Source organism: Grampus griseus (assembly GCF_964374135.1).
Source record: "Grampus griseus genome assembly, chromosome: 9".
NCBI lineage: Eukaryota > Metazoa > Chordata > Mammalia > Artiodactyla > Delphinidae > Grampus > Grampus griseus.
Window position 1 is genome coordinate 12,552,034 of NC_139003.1, and position 19,451 is coordinate 12,571,484.

At 41.7% G+C, this 19,451-nt stretch overlaps 1 protein-coding gene across 1 annotated transcript in view; it reads right to left on the reverse strand.

The window, feature by feature from the left end:
• The window catches only part of AGK (acylglycerol kinase), an 87,140-nt gene that overhangs the window by 67,372 nt on the left and 317 nt on the right, over nt 1-19,451 (reverse strand). Inside the window, exon 2 of the mRNA XM_082661979.1 lies at nt 14,157-14,274. Within this exon, the coding sequence (XP_082518105.1) occupies nt 14,157-14,257 (101 nt within the window). The 5' untranslated portion in view covers nt 14,258-14,274. The remainder of the gene's footprint in view (nt 1-14,156; nt 14,275-19,451) is intronic.

Consider the following 19,451-nt stretch of genomic DNA (forward strand, 5'->3'; position numbering starts at 1 on the left):
GTTGGGGTCTAGGATTCTGCATTTGTAATAAGCTCCCAGGAGTGAGCTGTGCTGCTGGACCACGGCTCACGCTTTGAATAGCAAAGCTTCAGAAGCCAGACATAATCACCGGTGGACAAGACACAGGCGAGACAGAGAAGCAAGTTAACTCATGGCCGAGACTGGAATGAAGGGAGTGAGGAACCACTTGCCTCACGTGCAAAATTTAAGGGAGCGCCGGAAGACACAGGAATGGAGAGAAACATTTTAAGACAGTATTTTAAAAAATCAAAATGAACGTAAAAGACCCATGATGAACACAATATCAGAGTTTTAAATAAAGGCAGACTCAGTATTACTGATTTTTCTTTTTGCTCAGATTCCGATACATCTGCCCAGCACTGAACTGTATAAGTTAACCGCCAAATCTGGAGGATGAAAAATTCTAAAGGGCAAATGCAGACATGCCTGGTTGCTAAAACAAGTAAATACTATGAAAGGAGGAGGGGGTTAGAGTTTACTAGGCTAAAGAATAGACATCAAACGCAATGTGTGAAACTGTGTTGATATTGACTTGAACAAAACCATAAAAGAGAATTTGGGGTCGACAGGCAAAATATAAACAGACTGAATATCAGATGACATAAAGGATTTTTAATTTTGTTAGGTCATGTTAATGGTATTGTGATTTTTAAAAATTCGTTAATTATTAAAGATAAGATACTAAAGTATTTATGGGTAAAATGACATGAGATATAGCTGGGATTTGCTTTAAAATATTCCAAAAAAAAAAAAGTAGAGGAGAGAGATGGGATGAGATTAGCAAAATGTTGGTATCTGTTGAAGCTGGGGGACAATACAGGGGGATTCGTTGCACTACTCGAATTTTTATGTTTTAAATTTCCATGATAAAACAATGTTTAAGTAGCCCTCTTTGCCTTAGGCGCCCTAACACTGACTTTGTGCCACTCAAACAGGACACAGCACGGAGTGCCTTATTCATCCATGACAAAAGGAGCTGCTCTTTCTAATGTGTGCCAGGAACTGCGGTGATCTCATTTAAATGTCACAACAATGTTGTGAGATACTGTGTGGATGAAGAAGAGTGACGTTTAGCAAGCTTGAAGAACCTGCCCAAAGTCACACATCAGCAAGTGACAAAGGCAAGGCTTGAACCCAGACCCAACTGACTCAGAAGGAAGCCCGATTAGAAGCACGACATTCTATCATCCGTCTTACGCCCTATGGGGCTGGAGGCCTAAGACAACCTCAGTTTATAGTTCATCTCTCATGCTACCTAAGACACAGGAGCCAATCTGAGAGGTGACGAGGAGGTCCTGGTTTTGAATCGGGGCCCTGACACTGACCAGCCGTGTGACCCTGGGCAAATTACTCAACCTTGCTGTCCCTCAATTTCTTCATCTTTGTAGGGCTATTAATCTCACACTAGTATGAGATTAACAACCATCTCACGAAGTTGTTAGGAAGATAAAATGAGCTAATAAATGTAAAGTGCTGAGAACTGACACATGGCAAGCACTGATTAAGTGTTAGTGATTATCATCATTATTGCCACTAAGTTCTCAATAAAACTGAATGACACTGAACACACCCCTCAGGCCAACTCATAACCATTTAGTTTTCCTTCTAAGCAACTGTCTGACCACAGAACTTGAAAGGTGGGCTCCCACCAATGCTTACAATATAGTAATCAAGATTAATGTTCCTCTGTTCAGAGGGAAAAAAAAAAAACTCCAGTATTAATAAAAACCTAGAGACCATGGCCCAGGACCATTGCTATACAGTAAGTCCCGTACATATGAACGAGTTCCGTTCCGAGAGCACGTTCCTAAGTCCAATTTGTTCGTGAGTCGAACAAAGTTACCCTAATCCGCTCTATACCACTGCTTTTACACTTCCTTCTGGACATCCTGGGGTTGAAATAAAGATCCTATACTACTGTACTCTACACAGTACCGTACAGTACACAAAAACACAGCCACTTGTAGAGCATGCACGCGTGTGACAATGTACGCCAGACTCGTGAACTCACTTACGTGACGGAACGTGCGAATGCTTGTTCGCATCTTTGAAAGTTCGCAACTTGAAGGTTCATATGTAGGGGACTTACTATAGTATCACAATTGCTTTGCAAGTTTCACGTTAAGGGAGGTATAGTGTTTGTGGGATTTAAGATTCTCTGAGAAGGAACCAGGGGTTCTGGCTGAGAGGCTAGACGCTCCACAGAAATAAACAGGAGGGAGTCCTGGGGCACAGGCCAAGGCGGGTGGCAGAAGTGGTGCCAGAAGCACTGAGCCAAAGGCTGAAGCTGAGAAATAGGAGCCAGAACTAAGCAGGAGCAGAGCTACGGCCAACTGCTGAGCCACGAGGATGAGCCGAGAAGCTGCGGAAGGGCTCACCGGCCAAAATCACAAGCAGAGAGGCCAGAGCCAGGGTGCGCAAGGACAAGGCCCCCAGTGATGAAAGGAACACTCTGAGCTCAAATGAGACAGACAAGGGTTCCGACACGGCTCGCGGCTTTTAGCTACTTAGGCCCCGCCTCTTCTGTGGTTACGTTCTGTCACGCTTGAAATTACACTTTTCCAAGCTGTCTTGTTACCCATGGAAGGTGAAATAAACAAAAGGCTGAGCTCTCATTACACCATCTGGCAGATCCTCGTCTTCCTTCCCCATTGGCTGTCTCTCGAATCACTCATTGCCCAGTTACCAGCAGTAATTCGTTTTAACTCCCAAAGTAACTGAGTAAACATTATATCAAATTAATTCACAATTACTAGCGTGTATTGAACCCTGGTATCGATCAAGCACTACGCTAAGAGCTTCCCAGTTATCTTAATCCTTCAATGGTCCAGTGAGGAACTGGTATTATCTCCACTTTACAGATGAACCTGAGGCTTAGAGCGCCCAAGGTCACACTGTTAGAAGTGCCTCCTTTCTTACGTCACTCTCTGTTAGCAGGCTCCTTGCTACTGAAAGGGCTCCAAATGAGAGAAGGACCATCGCAGGTAACTGCTGACATGATGAACTGAACAACCTGAAACTCGATCTCCCCCAGGGAACCCCGAAAGCTTGGGAAGAGCAGTTGAAGAGGAATGAGCAATACTTAAATTCTCTTTACTTTCAGCAAAGAGGGTCATTTCCTCCTCTTCAGTTGCTCTTACCAGAGTCCTGACAGCAGCCTCTGCTGTTCCTGTCAACTGCTGCGACCTGCCGTGGGGGAGATGATGCAGAGAAAAAAATCTCACAGGTTCTCTTCCTTGAAACTGAGGGGAAGGGAGAAAAAAAGGAGAGGAATTCCCACAGGAGAAGAAAACTTATAAATACAGCAACATGAAATGATGCCTGCAGATAAAGAACACCTGTGCCAAAAGACAAGTTAAACACGGCAGCCAAAACTGGGGCAGATACAATAACATATGCAATTTCTTCCAAAGCTGTCGCAGAAAGAGCCTTGTTTCCTTAAAAGCAAACGGAAATTTACTCTATCAAACCATGGTCGCTATTAAAATCAACACTGAAATACAGCCAATTGTTATTACTGGCATGTGAATCCTGTATCAGGAGACACTATTTTCCTCTCAAAGGAAAGAGAAAGTCAAATACATATAATACAATAATTTGCTTGCTTTTTAAAATTAGAAATATAAAATATTATGTTCACTATTATGTTCTTGTTAGAAATCAAGAACAAGGAACTTAAAATTCTATAAGTGTAAAATTATAATTATTTTATGCTTATCTTCTAGAATACTACCCAGCAAAAAAAAAAAAAAGGAATGAACTACAGATAAATAAAACAATATGGATGAATCTCAAAGCCATTATGCTAAGAGAAAGAAGGCTTACAAAAAACAATACAGGTTACGTTATATGATTCCATTTATATGAAGTTCTAGAAGTGAAAAAAAAAGAATCTATGGTGGGGAAAAAACAGAACAATGGTTGCCTCAGGGTGTGGGGGACAGGGATTGACTACGAAGGGACATGAGGAAAACGTCTGGAGGGGTGGCAGCGCTCTCTATCTTGCTAGGAGTCTGGGTTACACAGTTGTGTGCATCTGACAAAACACAGTGAAAGCAGGCTTAAGATTTGTATATTTCATTGCATGTAAATTTCATAGTAAGGGAAAAAACACTATAAGCAAATACTGAGCTCTAATTACTGATATGCATGGTCAAGTATTCAGGTGGAAGTACACTGATGTCGACAAATTATTAATACTTGGAAATGCATCAAAAAGTAAGACTGAGAGGAGGATGGACAGATGATAAGTGATGAAGCAAATACAGTAAAATCTAGAATCCAAGTAGTAGGTAGGCAGGTGTTTACTGTAAAATTCTTTCGAGTTTGCTGTATGTTTGAAGACTTTCGTAGAATAGAGGAAAAATAAATGTACTCATCTATAAATTGCAAACAGGTAAGGAAGCTAAGAAAAGGGGGGGTAGAAAAGTGAAAGGCAAAGTGAAAGGGAAAGAACAGTGAGTAAAGGGGAGAAAAGGAGAAGGGGAGTCAGACCAGTATATGAAAGGCCCACAGAGAACAGCTGAGAGCACGAAAGAACAACCAAGAGCACCCGGGAGGTTCTGAAACGAGGGCTCTGGTCCCTGGGCAGATGTGTCCAGTTTTCACCTTGTCTCTACTAAATGCTAACAAATGTGTTCTATTTAATAAAGGAGCTTTATTCTATCCAGTGAAAAATGAAACGAGAACATAATAGAACAGTTCTAATAAAGTTATATGAAAGGCATTTAAAAGTTAATGTCATTTAATAATTACAGCAGGATTTATATATTAAAGTGAGCTTTATTTTTCAAAGTTGTCAGCAGCAATGAAAGTACATAGGATTTAGAACATGATTAACCTGGGTCCAAATCCCAGTTTCACCAGTAAGCAGAAATATGACTTTAGACAAGTTACTAATTTCTCTGAGCCTCAGTTTCCTCATTTATATATGGGAATAACATTACCTCTCTCACAGGGCTATTTTGAGGATTAAATGAGACCATGTATGCACACGGCAACAACTAGCCCAGCACCAGGTACAGCGTAATTATTTAATACAGGTTGTTTTCCTTTCCTCTTATTCTAATAATGCCACCATTAACACAGCTTTGTGACATTTTTGAGCTGTTGGCCAGGTGAAGAAGAGCAAGTGTTCCAGGTTGGGGAAAGAACACAAGCAAAGGGAGAGAGAGGGACAACAGGAAACAGGTCTTTTTCTAAAGACTTCTGGAACATAGAGGTTGAGTGTAAGGGTGATGGAGGGAGGATGATAAGGAATCAGAAAAAAGCTGAGAGGAAGACAAGGCAGGATCATGAAGGGCCTTTTATGCCAAGCTAAGCAGTTGGGTCTTTTTCTTCCAGGCAATGGAGAGTCACTTACAGGTTGTCAGTAGAACAGTGACATGATCAGAGTTCTCTTTTAGAAAGAATATTCTGCTGGCTGGCTGCATGGTACAACTCCAGGGACACGACTCACATAGGATATCAAGAGAAGCAAGACATGGACTAAAAAGCATTATGACTCTGAAATCTTAAGTACCACACCTGAAAACCCTAGTGTAGTTATGATCACCTAAGAAGTCTACAGAATGAGGATAGGACCTGGGACACCAACCTTTAAGGGACAAGCAGAACAAAAAGACACCCTAAAGGTAACTGAAGAGGAGATGATCAAAGAGAATCAAATGTGGCAGATAGGGACTGAAAGTATCCACTTCATTTAACAACTAAGAGGCTATTAACGACCTCGTCAAGAACAGGGTCAATCAAATCATGGGAACAAAACCAGATTTTACTAAGCTTACTCTAAAGTGGAGGTAGAGGCTGCAAGTGTGAGGCAAGATCTCAAGAATGGTATAAATGGAAGAGAGAGAGCAGTAAATAAATGGGGACCCACAGCTGAGATGACACGTTAAGCTAGGAAGAGTTTGACAATAGGGGGAAAGAAGTAGGAAGGATGAGATTCAAGATATAAGCGAGGAAAAGGATAACCAATGAAGGAGGAAGAATGGGATGCAGATCAGGGTTGGAGGGGTTGGCCTTGGGCAGGAGGATGGCAACCTCATCCAATGAGACAAAAAGAAGAGGAATGTGTATGCAGGGGTAACTGCCGAGTGTTCTTTATTTTGTCTTTGAAGTAGGAGTTAAGGTTGTCCAAGAATGAATATGGAGAAGGTGAAGCAGGAAACTGAGGAAATTCATGATTATTTCAAAATAAGTTTGTGAAAATGGAAGAGTCACCTGACTATGGGTTTAGTGTATCATTTTCTTCAGGAGGATTCAACAGCCTGGGCTTGTGAATTCACAAGTGGCCGGTCAACAGGGTTGAGATTTTGCCCTCTGAGACTTTCATTCTCTTGTTTGTTCCTTCCTCCATAAATACAATATGTCTCAAGTACCTTCTATGTGCTGGGTCTTGGGGACCACACGAAGAAAGACAAACAGGGCCCCTGCCTTTAGAGTCTTATAATATAAGAGAAAAAACACACAGAACAAAAAACTATAATAGTAATAAGTATTATGTAGAAGTCCATAATACCATGGAGAAAAGGTAGAAAGTCTGCCTAACCAAGACTGGAGGGGACAGGGAAGAAGTAACATTTGAGACCTGGAGAAATGGTAGTTGGCTGGGGAAGAAGAGAAGGGAAGAGAGTTTCAGGAGGGAACGTGTATGAAGGCCCTCTAAGGAACCCTGAAACAGAAAGGACATGCCACTCTGGAAGGCCTGAGAGTTCTATATGCCAAAGTGTGGAGTGTGGCAGGGCTACAGCTGTCTACAGATGGGGCCAAGTCATGTAGAGTTGGTAAGAATTTGGGATTTGAGTCTAAAAGCAATAGCAATTTGCATTTTTAAAAGACTGCTCTGGCAGTGCTGTGCAAAACAGATTAGAAACAGGCAAGAGTAGATACAAGGAGAACAGTCAGAAAGCATTTAATAAGAATCCAGGCCAGAGATGATGGTAGTGAGCACAAAGGCGGCAACAGTGAGGAAGGACAACCGAAATCGAACAAAGTAAGTGATACAAAAGAAGTAAAATCACTTAGAACGTATAACCTGAATATGGGAGATAAGGATGAAGGACGAATGGAGGATCACGTTCAAATTTTTAGTTTGGGAAACTGGATGGTGAGTGGTACTAATCACTGAGAAGGAACCGGTTTGACAGGAAAGCTTTGGATTTTATTTTTAGTCTGTTGAGTTTGAGGCACCTAGGAAGCAACCAAGGAGACAAGTTAAGTAAGCAGCCGAATGCACGTATAGGTCTGGAGCTCAGAAGAGGGCTCTATGGAAATACAAACCTGCGGTCTGTCTGCCTACGGCTGACAATAAAGCCACTGCGAGCAGATGAGATCATACAGGGAGAGGGTATAAAGTGAGCAGAGGGCCTAGGGCAGAGTCTTAGAGAACTACTGCTGTAACCCCTGAGTAGAAGGGAGAAGGAAAAGGTGAGAAGGAATGGCCAGAGGAGTAGGAGGGAAAACAGATACCTGGCATTCAGAAGCCAAGGAAAAAAAAAGTGTCTCAAGGAGAGTCAACTGTGTCTAAAGCTGAGCGGTCAAAAAGGATGAGTAATAAAACTGGTGCGACTAACTCAAAAGGAGACCACACAGGATGCAGAATGGGTAGGAGGTAGGGAAGCAGAGAGAACCTATTCAAAAAGGTTAACTTAAAATAGGAGGAGGAAATGAGAGAGTGAAAAGGCCAGGGAGGACATGCGAAAAACTGTGATGAATTGTGTGATGTGTTGAATCAAGGAATCTAGGACAGGAAGAAAGTGAAGAAGGCAGGGGTGAGTGATAGATTGGGAAGAAAATGGAGGGCCCAAGGGACAAGAAGTCTTGATAACACTGAAAAAGAGGAGTAAAGGAAGAAAACTGGAATAACAGAAGGCCGAAATGAGAGAGTCAGATGCTTAAGTTCCATTTTCAAAAGTGGAACAAGGACAAGTGATGACAAGGTTTAGCATTCAACCAGTGAGAATGGGGAGAGTTGAAAGAGGGCAAAGTATTAAAGTCCCAGGAATAGATTAAGTCAGGGAAAGGAAAGACAAGGTGTGGTTAGGTGGGATGTTCACATAAACACTCAGGGCATTCAGAAAGATAACAAGATAACAATGCCCTTTTCTCTTAAAGAGAAAAGGACATTGATAAGCCAGGCACCAAAGCCTAAGTCTAATGTAGATGAGATCCCAGAAAGCTGGGTGGTTTACTGTTTTATAATATAGCCAGATATTATGAGCCTCAAAGGAGAAAAGACTTTTATAAGAAGATGAAAGAGTAATGGTTTGGAATAGGTACTGAGGAGCTAGAAGAATGGCAACCCCACCCACAACCCATTTGAAGAGGAGGGCAGCTTCTATTCAAGACAGCTGCAGGGTAAGATTTTTGCAGGGAAAAAACTAAAATAGTATTATAAAAAATAATGTGAGGACTGTTATGTGAAAAGTTTGGGATTTTTTTTTTTGTAAAGACAGTAGAAGGAAACTACCTCAACATAACAAAGGACATATATGAAAAGCCCACAGCTGACATCATATTCAACAGAGAAGACTGAAAGCTTTTCCTTAAAGATCAGGAACAGGGTTTCCCTGGTGGCACAGTGGTGGAGACTCTGCCTGCCAATGCAGGGCACATGGGTTCGTGCCCCGGTCTGGGAAGATCCCACATGCCGTGGAGCAGCTAGGCCCGTGAGCCATGGCCGCTGAGCCTGCGCATCCGGAGCCTGTGCTCCGCAACGGGAGAGGCCACAACAGTGAGAGGTCCGCGTACCGCAAAAAAAAAAAAAAAAAGATCAGGAACAAGGGAAGGATGCCCGCTCTTGCCACTTCTATTAAACATAGTACTGGGAATCTTAGCCAGAGCAATTAGGCAAGAAAAAGAAATAAAAAGCATCCAAATTGGAAAGGAAGAAGTAAAATTGTTTGCAGATGATGTGATCTTACATGTAGAAAACACTAAAGAGTCCACACAAATAAGCTATTAGAATAAACAAATTCCGCAAAGTTGCAAAAGTTTGCAAAGTTTACAAAATCAAACACAAAAATCCGTTGTGTTTTTATACACTAACAGTGAACAATTCAAAAAGGAAGTTAAAAAAAAAATCCCATTTACGGAACAGGATAAAAAGCCCAGAGATAAACCCACGCACCTATGGTCAACTAATCTATGACAAAGGAGGCAAGGATATAAAACGGAGAAAAGACAGTCTCTTCAATAAATGGTGCTGGGACAACTGGACAGCTACATGTAGAAGAATGAAATTAGAACACTCCCTAACACCATACACAAAAATAAACTCAAAGTGGATTAAAGACCGAAACATAAGACTGGACACTATAACACTCTTAGATGAAAACATAGGAAGAACACTCTTTGACATAAATCACAGCAAGATCTTTTTTGATCCACCTCCTAGAGTAATGGAAATAAAAACAAAAATAAACAAATGGGACCTAATGAAACTTAAAAGTTTTGGACAGCAAAGGAAACTATAAACAAGACGAAAAGACCACCCTCAGAATAGGAGAAAATATTTGCAAACGAATCAACGGACAAAGGATTAATCTCCAATATATACAAACAGTTCATGCAGCTCTATGTCAAGAAAAAACAACCCAATCAAAAAATGGGCAGAAGTTCTAAATAGACATTTCTCCAAAGAAGACAGACAGATGGCCAAGAAGCACATGAAAAGCTGCTCAACATCACTAATTATTAGAGAAATGCAAACCAAAACTACAATGAGGTATCACCTCACACCGGTTAGAATGTGCATCATCAGAAAATCTACAAACAACAAACTGGAGAGGGTGTGGAGAAAAGAGAACTCTCTTGCACTGTTGGTGGGAATGTAAATTGATACAGCCACTATGGAGAACAGAATGGAGGTTCCTTAAAAAACTAAAAATAGAACTACCATATGACCCAGCAATCCCACTACTGGGCATATACCCAGAGACAAACATAATTCAAAAAGACACATGCACCCCAATGTTCACTGCAGCACTATGTACAATAGCCAGGCCATGGAAGCAAGCTAAATGCCCATCGACAGGCGAATGGATAAAGAAGATGTGGTACATATATACAATGGAATATTACTCAGCCATAAAAAGGAACAAAATTGGGTCATTTGTAGAGATGTGGATGGACCTAGAGACTGTCATACAGAGTGAAGTAAGTCAGAATGAGAAAAACAAGTATCGTATATTAATGCATATATGTGGAATCTAGAAAAACGGTACAGATGAACTGGTTTGCAAGGCAGAAATAGAGACACAGATGTACAGAACAAACGTATGGACACCAAGGGGGGAAAGCAGGGGCAGGGGTACTGGTGGTGGGATGAACTGAGAGATTGGGATTGACATGTATACACTGATGTGTATGAAATAAATAATAAGAACCTGCTGTATAAAAAATAAAATAATTCAAGAAAAAGGGGAAAAAAATTTTTTAAATCCCATTTACAATAGCACTGAAAAGAATAAAATATTTAGGAATAAATATTTTAACCAAGGAGGTGAAAGACTTGTATACGAAAAATGATAAAACACTGCTGAAAGAAATTAAAGAAGACACAAATGAATGGAAAGACATCCCATGTTCATGGATTGGAAGGCTTAATATTGTTAAAATGTCCATACTGGGCTTCCCTGGTGGTGCAGTGGTTGGGAGTCCACCTGCCGATGCGGGGGACACAGGTTCATGCCCCAGTTCAGGAGGATCCCACATGCCGCGGAGCGGCTGGGCCTGTGAGCCACAGGCGCTGAGCCTGCGCGTCCGGAGCCTGTGCTCCATGGTGGGAAAGGCCACAACAGTGAGAGAACCGCGTACTGCAGGAAAAAAAAAAACATACTATGCAAAATGAGCTACATATTCAATGTAATCCCTATCAAAATTCTAGTGGCATTTTTGAAAAAATAGGAAAAACCATTCTAAAATGCACATGGAATCTCAAAGGGCCCTGAATAGCCAAAAGAATACTGAAAAAGAACAAAGTTAGAGGCCTATCACTAATTTCAAAACATATTACAAAGCTACAGTAATTAAAACAGTATGATACTGGCATAAAGATAAACATATAGATCAGTGGAACAGAACAGAGAGCCGAGAAATAAATTCTCACATATATGATCAAATGATGTTTGACAAGGGCACCTAGGAGACACACTGGGGAAAGAACTCGAAATGGATTAAAGACCTAAACCTAAGACCTAAAACTATAAAACTCCTAGGAAAAAAACATAGCGGGGAAGCCTTTTGACACTGGATTTGGCAACGATTTCTTAGATGTGACACCAAAACCAAAAACAGACAAATGGAATTACATCAAGCTTAAAAACTTCTGTGTAGGGGCTTCCCTGGTGGCACAGTGGTTGAGAGTCTGCCTGCCGATTTAGGGGACACGGGTTTGTGCCCCGGTCCGGGAAGATCCCACATGCCGTGGAGCGGCTGGGCCCGTGAGCCATGGCCACTGAGCCTGCGCGTCCGGAGCCTGTGCTCCGCGACGGGAGAGGCCACAGCAGTGACAGGCCCACGTATCGCAAAAAAAAAAAAAAACTTCTGTGCATCAAAGGACAATCAACAGAGAGAAAAAGGTCAATCTATGGAATAGAAGAAAATATTTGCAAATCATGTATCTCATAAAAGGTTAAAGAACTCCTACAACTCAACAAATAACCTGATTTTTTTAATGGACAAAAAACTTGAACAGACATTTCTCCAAATAAGATAAACAAATGGCCAGCAAACATATGAAAAAATGCTCAGTATCACTAATCATTAAGAGAAACGCAAACGAAAACCACAGAATGCCATATCGCACCCATTAGGATGGCCAATATCAAAAAAAAAAAAAAAAAAACCCCAGAAAATAACAAGTGTTGATAAGGATGTGGAGAAATTGGGATTGCAAAATGGTGCAGCCACTATGGAAAACAGTATGGAGTTTCCTCAAAAATTTTAAAATAGAAATACCATCTGATCTAGCAATCCCACTTCTGGGTATATACCCAAAAGAATTAAAAACAGGATGTTACAGCCATATCTGCACACCCAAGTTCAATGTAGCATTATTCTCAATATCCAAGAGGTGGAAGCAACCCAAATGTCCATCAACATATAAACAGATAAAGAAATGTGGTATATACATACAATGGAATATTATTCAGCCTTAAAAAAAGAAGGAAATCCTGCCATATGCTACAACATCAATGAACCATAAGGACATTATGCTAAATGAAATAAGCCAGTTACAAAAGACAAGTACTACATGATCCCACTCATACGAAGTATCTAAAGCAGTCAAACTTACGGAAACAGAAAATAGAATGGTGGTTGCCAGGAGCTGGAGGGAGGAGGAAATGGGGAGTTGTATTCAGTGGGGATAAAGTTTCCATTTTGCAAGATGAAAAAGTTCTAGAGATCTGCTGTACAGCAATATGAATATATTTAACACTACTGAGTGTACACTTAAAAATGGTCAAGGTGGTAAATTTTCTTTTACTGTTTTTTTACCACAATTTTTTAAAAGGGGGAGGGAGGGGTGCTAAATAGCACCAGAGCATGCGGAGAGAAGTCTGAGAAAAGGAAGCTATGCAGGACAATGGGGGGTTGCATTCTGAGCAGTAACCTTGAATGTCAAGGGTAGAGACAGAGCAAATGATGCCTCCAGCCTCCTGCTACACTTCTAGTTCAAGCTGTTTCAGATCCAACTGAGAATGAGGCCTCCGACGTGCCACAAACTTAATGGGCCTTTTTTAAAGTCTCAAGACTACGCTGGCGAGAAATTATTATGGTACCTTAAAGACATCCTGAACAGGGGACACGGTTATTTCCTCACATCTTCACCCAGCAGTAGCAATGGCAATAATCCGCAGCAGGTGGGAGGTTCTCCCACCTTAAGCCAGCTGTGGCCTGGACTGGGTGCTCCTAAATAGGAAATCCTGGTTCCTACCCTGGCAGGAGGTATAAGGAGCCTTTCCTCGAGGGCTTAAATGTTACGGCTCAAATTTGCCGTAAAATGTTACGGAAAGACCCGAACGTACTTTTTGGCCAGCCCAATAGTTTGAAAAGGGAGGAAAAGCCAAACATTATATGCTCCGTACACAATTTGTTAAAACATTTCCTCTGCCCTTCTCTTTTTTATATATTAAAATTTTAAGATTCTTAGGTCTGTTCTTTATACGCTAGCTAATGGAATTCAAGTGCTTAGCCTTGAGAAAACTTAGAAAGAAAAGGGGGGAATGTTCCACCTTCTCCACACCTGCAAAAAGTAGACACCATGAGCATCATAAATTATCTCTGATAGTGGTGAATTGAGAACGTTCACAGAAGTACCAGTGTGACTCTCCTTTCCAACGTGGAGACTTCCATTATAAAGCCTGTTCAGTTTTCTGTTTAACAAAGCAGTTATTCGGGACACTCGGATGTCAGAGAATGTTGCTATATATTTAAGACGTAGCCCTGAATCCCCAAAAGACTGCAATTTGATCGGCTCTCTTAGTAATCTGTATAACTTTTATATAAAAGCTGTTTATTTAAATCTTATTACCATGTGAATCCAGAAGAGGACCTCTGGCACCTTCTTCTCCCCACAGACCTGCAAGGCTAATAAAACCCAAGACTGCCTGGAATTCCTTATTCAAACAAAAGGTCTGAAAGTCTGTTTCATTTAAATGAACTAATGGGTTCATTAGTTTTGTTGTTGTTAATGGGTTAGATGAGGAAAATCACAGGGGTTGCAGGTAGCAGACTCAGTGTCTAGCAATGGGCACTATTAGAGATCGAGAGACCGTAGTGGAAAACGGAAGGACCACCCAAGGACACGTGTGAGTTCCAACCCTCTACTATTACTAGGGAAGTCCCTTGTTTCTCTCTAGGCGGCCCTCAATTTCTCCCCGTTTTGATCTCGCTGCAGTAATCTGTGTCCACTGAAGTACAAGTGTTAATAGCTCTATACAGTTTCCATCTTTCAGAACTGGGTACAACAAGAAGCCTTTGTCTTTGAGGTTTTAACATTTGCTTTCCTTTTACAACACATTGTTTTACAGAGACAAGCACAGCTAAACAAGATTTTAACTGTAGGCCCTTTTGAACTGTTTTGTTGTTGCATGTGAAGGTGGGGGGTATGGGGGCTGTCAGATATTTACCAGTGTTTTCCATAGAGCCAGTGGCCTCCCCATGTCATCAGGCAGATCCCAGCTGTAGTTTTTTTCCAATGATTTCGAAGTGTTTTAAAGAACACAGTCATCTTCTCTTAGGGATTTGCTAGATTAGTAGAGGCAGAAAAGAAAAAAATATAATTGTCCAAGGGAATCGTGCAGAGTCCCTGACTGTCTTCGGTTCTTTCATCCTCTCCATGTTTTCCTTCCTCCCTCCTTCTCCTTCCTAGTTACATCACCTTCTTCATCTCCTCACCCACCCACCCACCTACTCTTTCTTTCTTTCCTTCCTTCCTTCCTTCTTTCTTTCTTTCTTTCTTCACTTCTTTCCACCTAAACTACACTTTTTTCTTCTCTCATCACTTCTTCTTAGAAGGAAGGGGGAGAGAAGCAGGAAGAGAAGAAGGGAATTCTAGGTGTCCTGTCTTTGCTTTCTCCTTACAGTCATTATACCGCTATTTAAGAGTATCTGCTTATCTGGGAATTCCCTGGCCGTCCAGTGGTTAGGACTCGGCACTCTCACTGCCAGGGCCTGGGCTCGATCCCTGGTCGGGGAACTAAGATCCCGCAAGCCATGCAGCACGGCCAGAAAAAAAAAGGAAAAATAAAAAAAGAGTGTCTGCTTATCCATTATATATAACGTGTATATCATCAAATTAGTAATCAAACTAGTAATGTAAAGGGATTATTCAAAATAGAGAAAACACTAGGCCCTCAATAGAACATTCACAGAAAACTCAATGAAGAGGAAATGCACATAGCTCTGTAAAAATGCTCAACTTCCTGAGTAATCAAAGACATGCAAATTACAAAGAACTATCACTATTCACCTATAAAATTACCAAAATTTTTAAATGATTATACTCACTGATGACAAAACGAGATAGACACACACTCCTATACGGAAGGCAAACTAGCATAACTTTACTCAAAAACAAAGCGACCATATAAACCTATTCTGTTTCTTTTCGTCACAGCACTTATCCTGTGATGATCCTTATGTGCTAGTTTGTTTATTAACTTACCCCCCTGGAATGTAAACTCCGTGAGAGTAAAGATTTTGACTGGTCTGGTCACTGCAGTATCCCTGTGTCTAAAATAAAACCTGGCACATAACAGCCATTCGGTAAATAACTGTTGAATGTGATGGGGTTCAAGACATGCTACCCCAAAATATGGCACCTTGCAGAGTGGATATTTTAAGAGGAAGGAGTTTGGGGAAATGGCAGAAGCAGGAAGGTCACCCTGCCCACCTGCCCACCTTGCCCTTCTTCCCTGAAACAGATCATAAAACCCTCCAGTGAGAGGTGCCTGCCCTATACCCAGCAGGAAGGATCCATTTGTCTCCAAAGAAAAAGGGATGCCAAGAAGAATCCTAACACACGGCCTTGCTGTTTCCCATTTGCTATAATTACCTCATACCCTTCACCCTATCACGCTCCTCCTTGACTGTCTAAAATAAAATACTCGGGCCTGTTTCCTTGGGTCTTCATTTCTCTGTGAAGGCTCTCGTATCATGTAAAACATATTGAGTAAACGTGTATGCTTTCCTCCTGTTGATCAGTCTTTGTCAGTCTAATTTCCAGACCTAGCTAGGGACCCTATGAAGGTTAAGGAACACTTTTCCCCCCACTACATTAAATTTTTTTTCACTAAGAATTTTTGTTGATGTGGAAAAAACTAAAAATATAATGTTAGGTAAAATTAGCAGGATTAAAAAGCCTTATGGAATTGGTATTTACCAATTATGTCCAAACATGAATATAAATGAAAAAAAAATACCAGTATAAATAAACACACAGAAACTTTAAGGAATTCCCTCTTGATTGTGAGAAAATGGGTGACATTTATTTTACATCTTAAATTGCAATGTATTTTCTAAATTTTCTAAAAATAAATTATTTTCTAAACAGATACAGAAAATTTTTATGACTTTGTGTGCATGAGGTAAACAGACCAAGAAAAAAAAATCTTCAGCTTTTGGTGAAGATTCTAGTTCTTTTATTACTCCCTTTAACCACGAAGACTCTCTTCTTGACCTAACTTTAATCAGGCTCCTCTGAGCTCTGCTGGACAAGGCCCTAGCTTGGGCTTCCCTCTCCACCCTTGTAGAATCCAGTTTGAGCAAGAATCCCACTTAGTTTAGTGAAAATCCCCCACCTCCACCGTTGGTATCTGACCACCCTGGATATCTTATCACCCTGGTCTGCCTTCAGCAAGAACTCTACTGAGTCAGCCTAACAAGAATTCCCCTTAACCCTGAAGTTCCCTCTTAGTAATTTTCCATCCACTGAAGCCCACCCTGCCCCTTGGCTATAAACCCCGATTTGTCCTCGTTGGAGTCAGAGTTGAGTCCAACCTCCTTCCCCCACTCTAAGACCACCACTGCAGTGGTCTCTACATCCACCCAGATGCCTCTCCCTACCCTTGAGTAAAGTCTGCCTGACCCTTCTTCAACAAGTGTCACTACATAGTTTTTTCTTTAACACTACCATTGCTTAAAATTCCTCTCGAGGCCAGACACATCCTTATCACCAGCAACAATGAAGCCAGTGCCAGGGAGCCCACCTTCCTGTGAATCAGAGCCACAGTCCAGGATGGTACACAAAGGAACCCAAAGGCACATGTGATGATTAGCTGCCTCTCCATCGCACCCTAAAGCACGCGTTCATTCAGCATGCTGGACTCTGTGCTGGGTGCTAGGCAGAGAAGCACAAGCCTCTATTCTCAAGTGCTGGCAACTGTTAAACCCACAAGTGCAAAACAATTACACAATTTATGATTGTAATACAGTGGGAAGGATGTTGAGGGGTAAGTCATGGCTCTGTCAGAAGCCACAAGAATGACCCAATGTAGACTGGAGGTGACAAGGTGGTCCATGGCTGGGGGAAGTCTTCCCAGAAGGCGTGACATTTACCCTGGGTCTTGGAGAATGAGGAATACCAAATGAGAAGCTAAAGAGATTGATGTGCATAAAGGCATAAATGATAGCAAGGTATGTTCAGGGAAACACAGGTGGGGAGTCAGGTATAAAGAGCAGTGTAAATATGGAAGGTGAGAACAAGGCCTCTCAAACTCTAGTGTAAAACTTGTTAAAATGCAGATTCTTGGGCATTACCCCCTGAGACTCTGACTTGTTCTGGTTGGGCTGTTAGTGAAACCAAGCAGGACCCTGTGGGGTTCCTGGGCACAAAAGCCTTTCTGTGTCTCCCATTTCTAGACTTTCCGAGTTCCAAAGGGCAGGTTCAAACAGTTGCTAATCAGGGAAGGGAAGGGATACAGAGACAAGGGAGGAACAGTCAAAAAACAGTAGTGCAGCCTTGGGGCAGGGTCCTGGTTCCACCTCAAGGGATACACATAACAATATCTTTGAGCTCTTCCACAGAACTAAAACCCCCAACAAATGGAAGATGGTAACTACTTGATGAAGCAATCTTCATTTCAGAGAGGTCACAGCTGAATAACCTCGAGAATCACAGAAGCCCATCAGAAGACCACCTGAGGCCAGATTAAAGGAACGCAGGCCCTGCACACACCCTGAGCCTGATAAGCAAGCCCGCCCTTGAACCATTGCTATAAAACTCCTCACCAAATCCCCCTGGGTTGGGACACACAGTTTTTGAGGGCATGAGCCTGCTGTGTCCCTCTCTGCCTGGCAAAGCAATAAAGCTATTCTTTTCTACTTCACCCAAAACTCTGTCTCCAAGATTCAATTCGGCACCAGTGCACAGAGGCCGAGTTTTTGGCATCATCATCTTCATTATTAATGAGTACTCCCATGCTTCTAGTGGAGGTCAGCACCACACTTTGAGAAATAGTAGTCTGGAGATAAAGGATGGGGAAGGTCGGGGAGGTTCAGAAAAGATCAGGAAGGACCTTGACTCCACGCTAAAGACTTTGGATGTTACATTGAAAATGATGAAAAACCCTGAAGGGATTTAAGCAAGTGAGTGATAGGATCACATTTGGACTGTAGAAAGATCACTTTGTAGCAGAATGGAAAATGGGCTGGAAGAAGCTGAGCTAAAAGCTACAGAGAGCCGGTAGCAAGTTCTACCACAATCTTTAGGCACATAACGAAGGAAGAAGCAAAGGAGACAGAGAGAGGATAGATGTGGCAGATCTTTAGAAAATAGAATCTAGCAGCCATTGGTGATCAACTGATTGTAGGAGGTGAGAGAAGAGGAACCAAGCCAGTTTTGTACTTGGGCAACTTACTGAATAGTGATTTCAATCATGAGAGTTGGATTGTAGGTTCATGAAGAAAAGTGTTGGAGATATTGAGTTTGAGATGCCTGTGGGGCAGCCAATGGAAATGATCAATGGATGTCTGGACTTAGCAGTCTGAAGCCAGGAGAAATTGTCTGGATGGAAGATATAGATTTGGGACTCATCAGTGTGAAGGAGATAAAGTTGGAGTACAGGTGAAATATCCAAGGCAAGGACAGAAGTTAGAGAACAATCTAACAGTCGTTAAGAGTCTGTTTTAAGGCCACCCATGACCCACTGGAACTCCCTTTGTGTCAATGGGTCTGCGTATTACAAAACTACTGTGGAAACATGCAGGCAACCTAGTGTAGTGGAAAGAGCGCTGGTCCAAGGGTCTTGAGGCCTAGATTCTAGTCCTACTTTTGTTACTTACTGGCAGTGAGAGCCTGGGTAAATCATTTAACCTGTCTCTATGTTCTCATTAGTAAAATGAGGATACACCTGCTCTGCGTAACTCATTTGGCTGCGAAGATCACATCTGATGGGGCTGTGAATGCACTTTCCTCCTTAGTAAAATGAGGATACACCTGCTCTGCTTAACTCATTTGGCTGTAAAGTTCACATCTGTGAGGGGTATAGATGCACCTTGTAAATTTTTCCGGATTTAAGTCATCATCAAATATGTAATATATTAGCTAGCAGTGTATATGCCTTCTAAGTACCCAACAGAATTCTTATTCCCCAATCTCAGTAAAAACTTAAATTTCTACTGAAAAAATAAAATGTGGCACATAATAGCCATTCGATAAATAACTGTTGCATGTCTCGTCCGAAATGCATGGGTTTCGGTTTTTTTCCCCCAAGAACTCCCCAATTCTGATTGTATTCGACCCTCCTCACCATGAGGCGGGGCTTTTCTCACGAGACTTGGGACCCCACAATGGGCAGGTTCTGTCTGTGCATCTCTAGCAAACAAAACCTTGTAAAGCACCTGGAATGAACGAACCAATCAACCAATCCATCAAGCGATCAGCAACCATTCGCCCCATTTTGCAAATGAGTTAGCTGAATCGC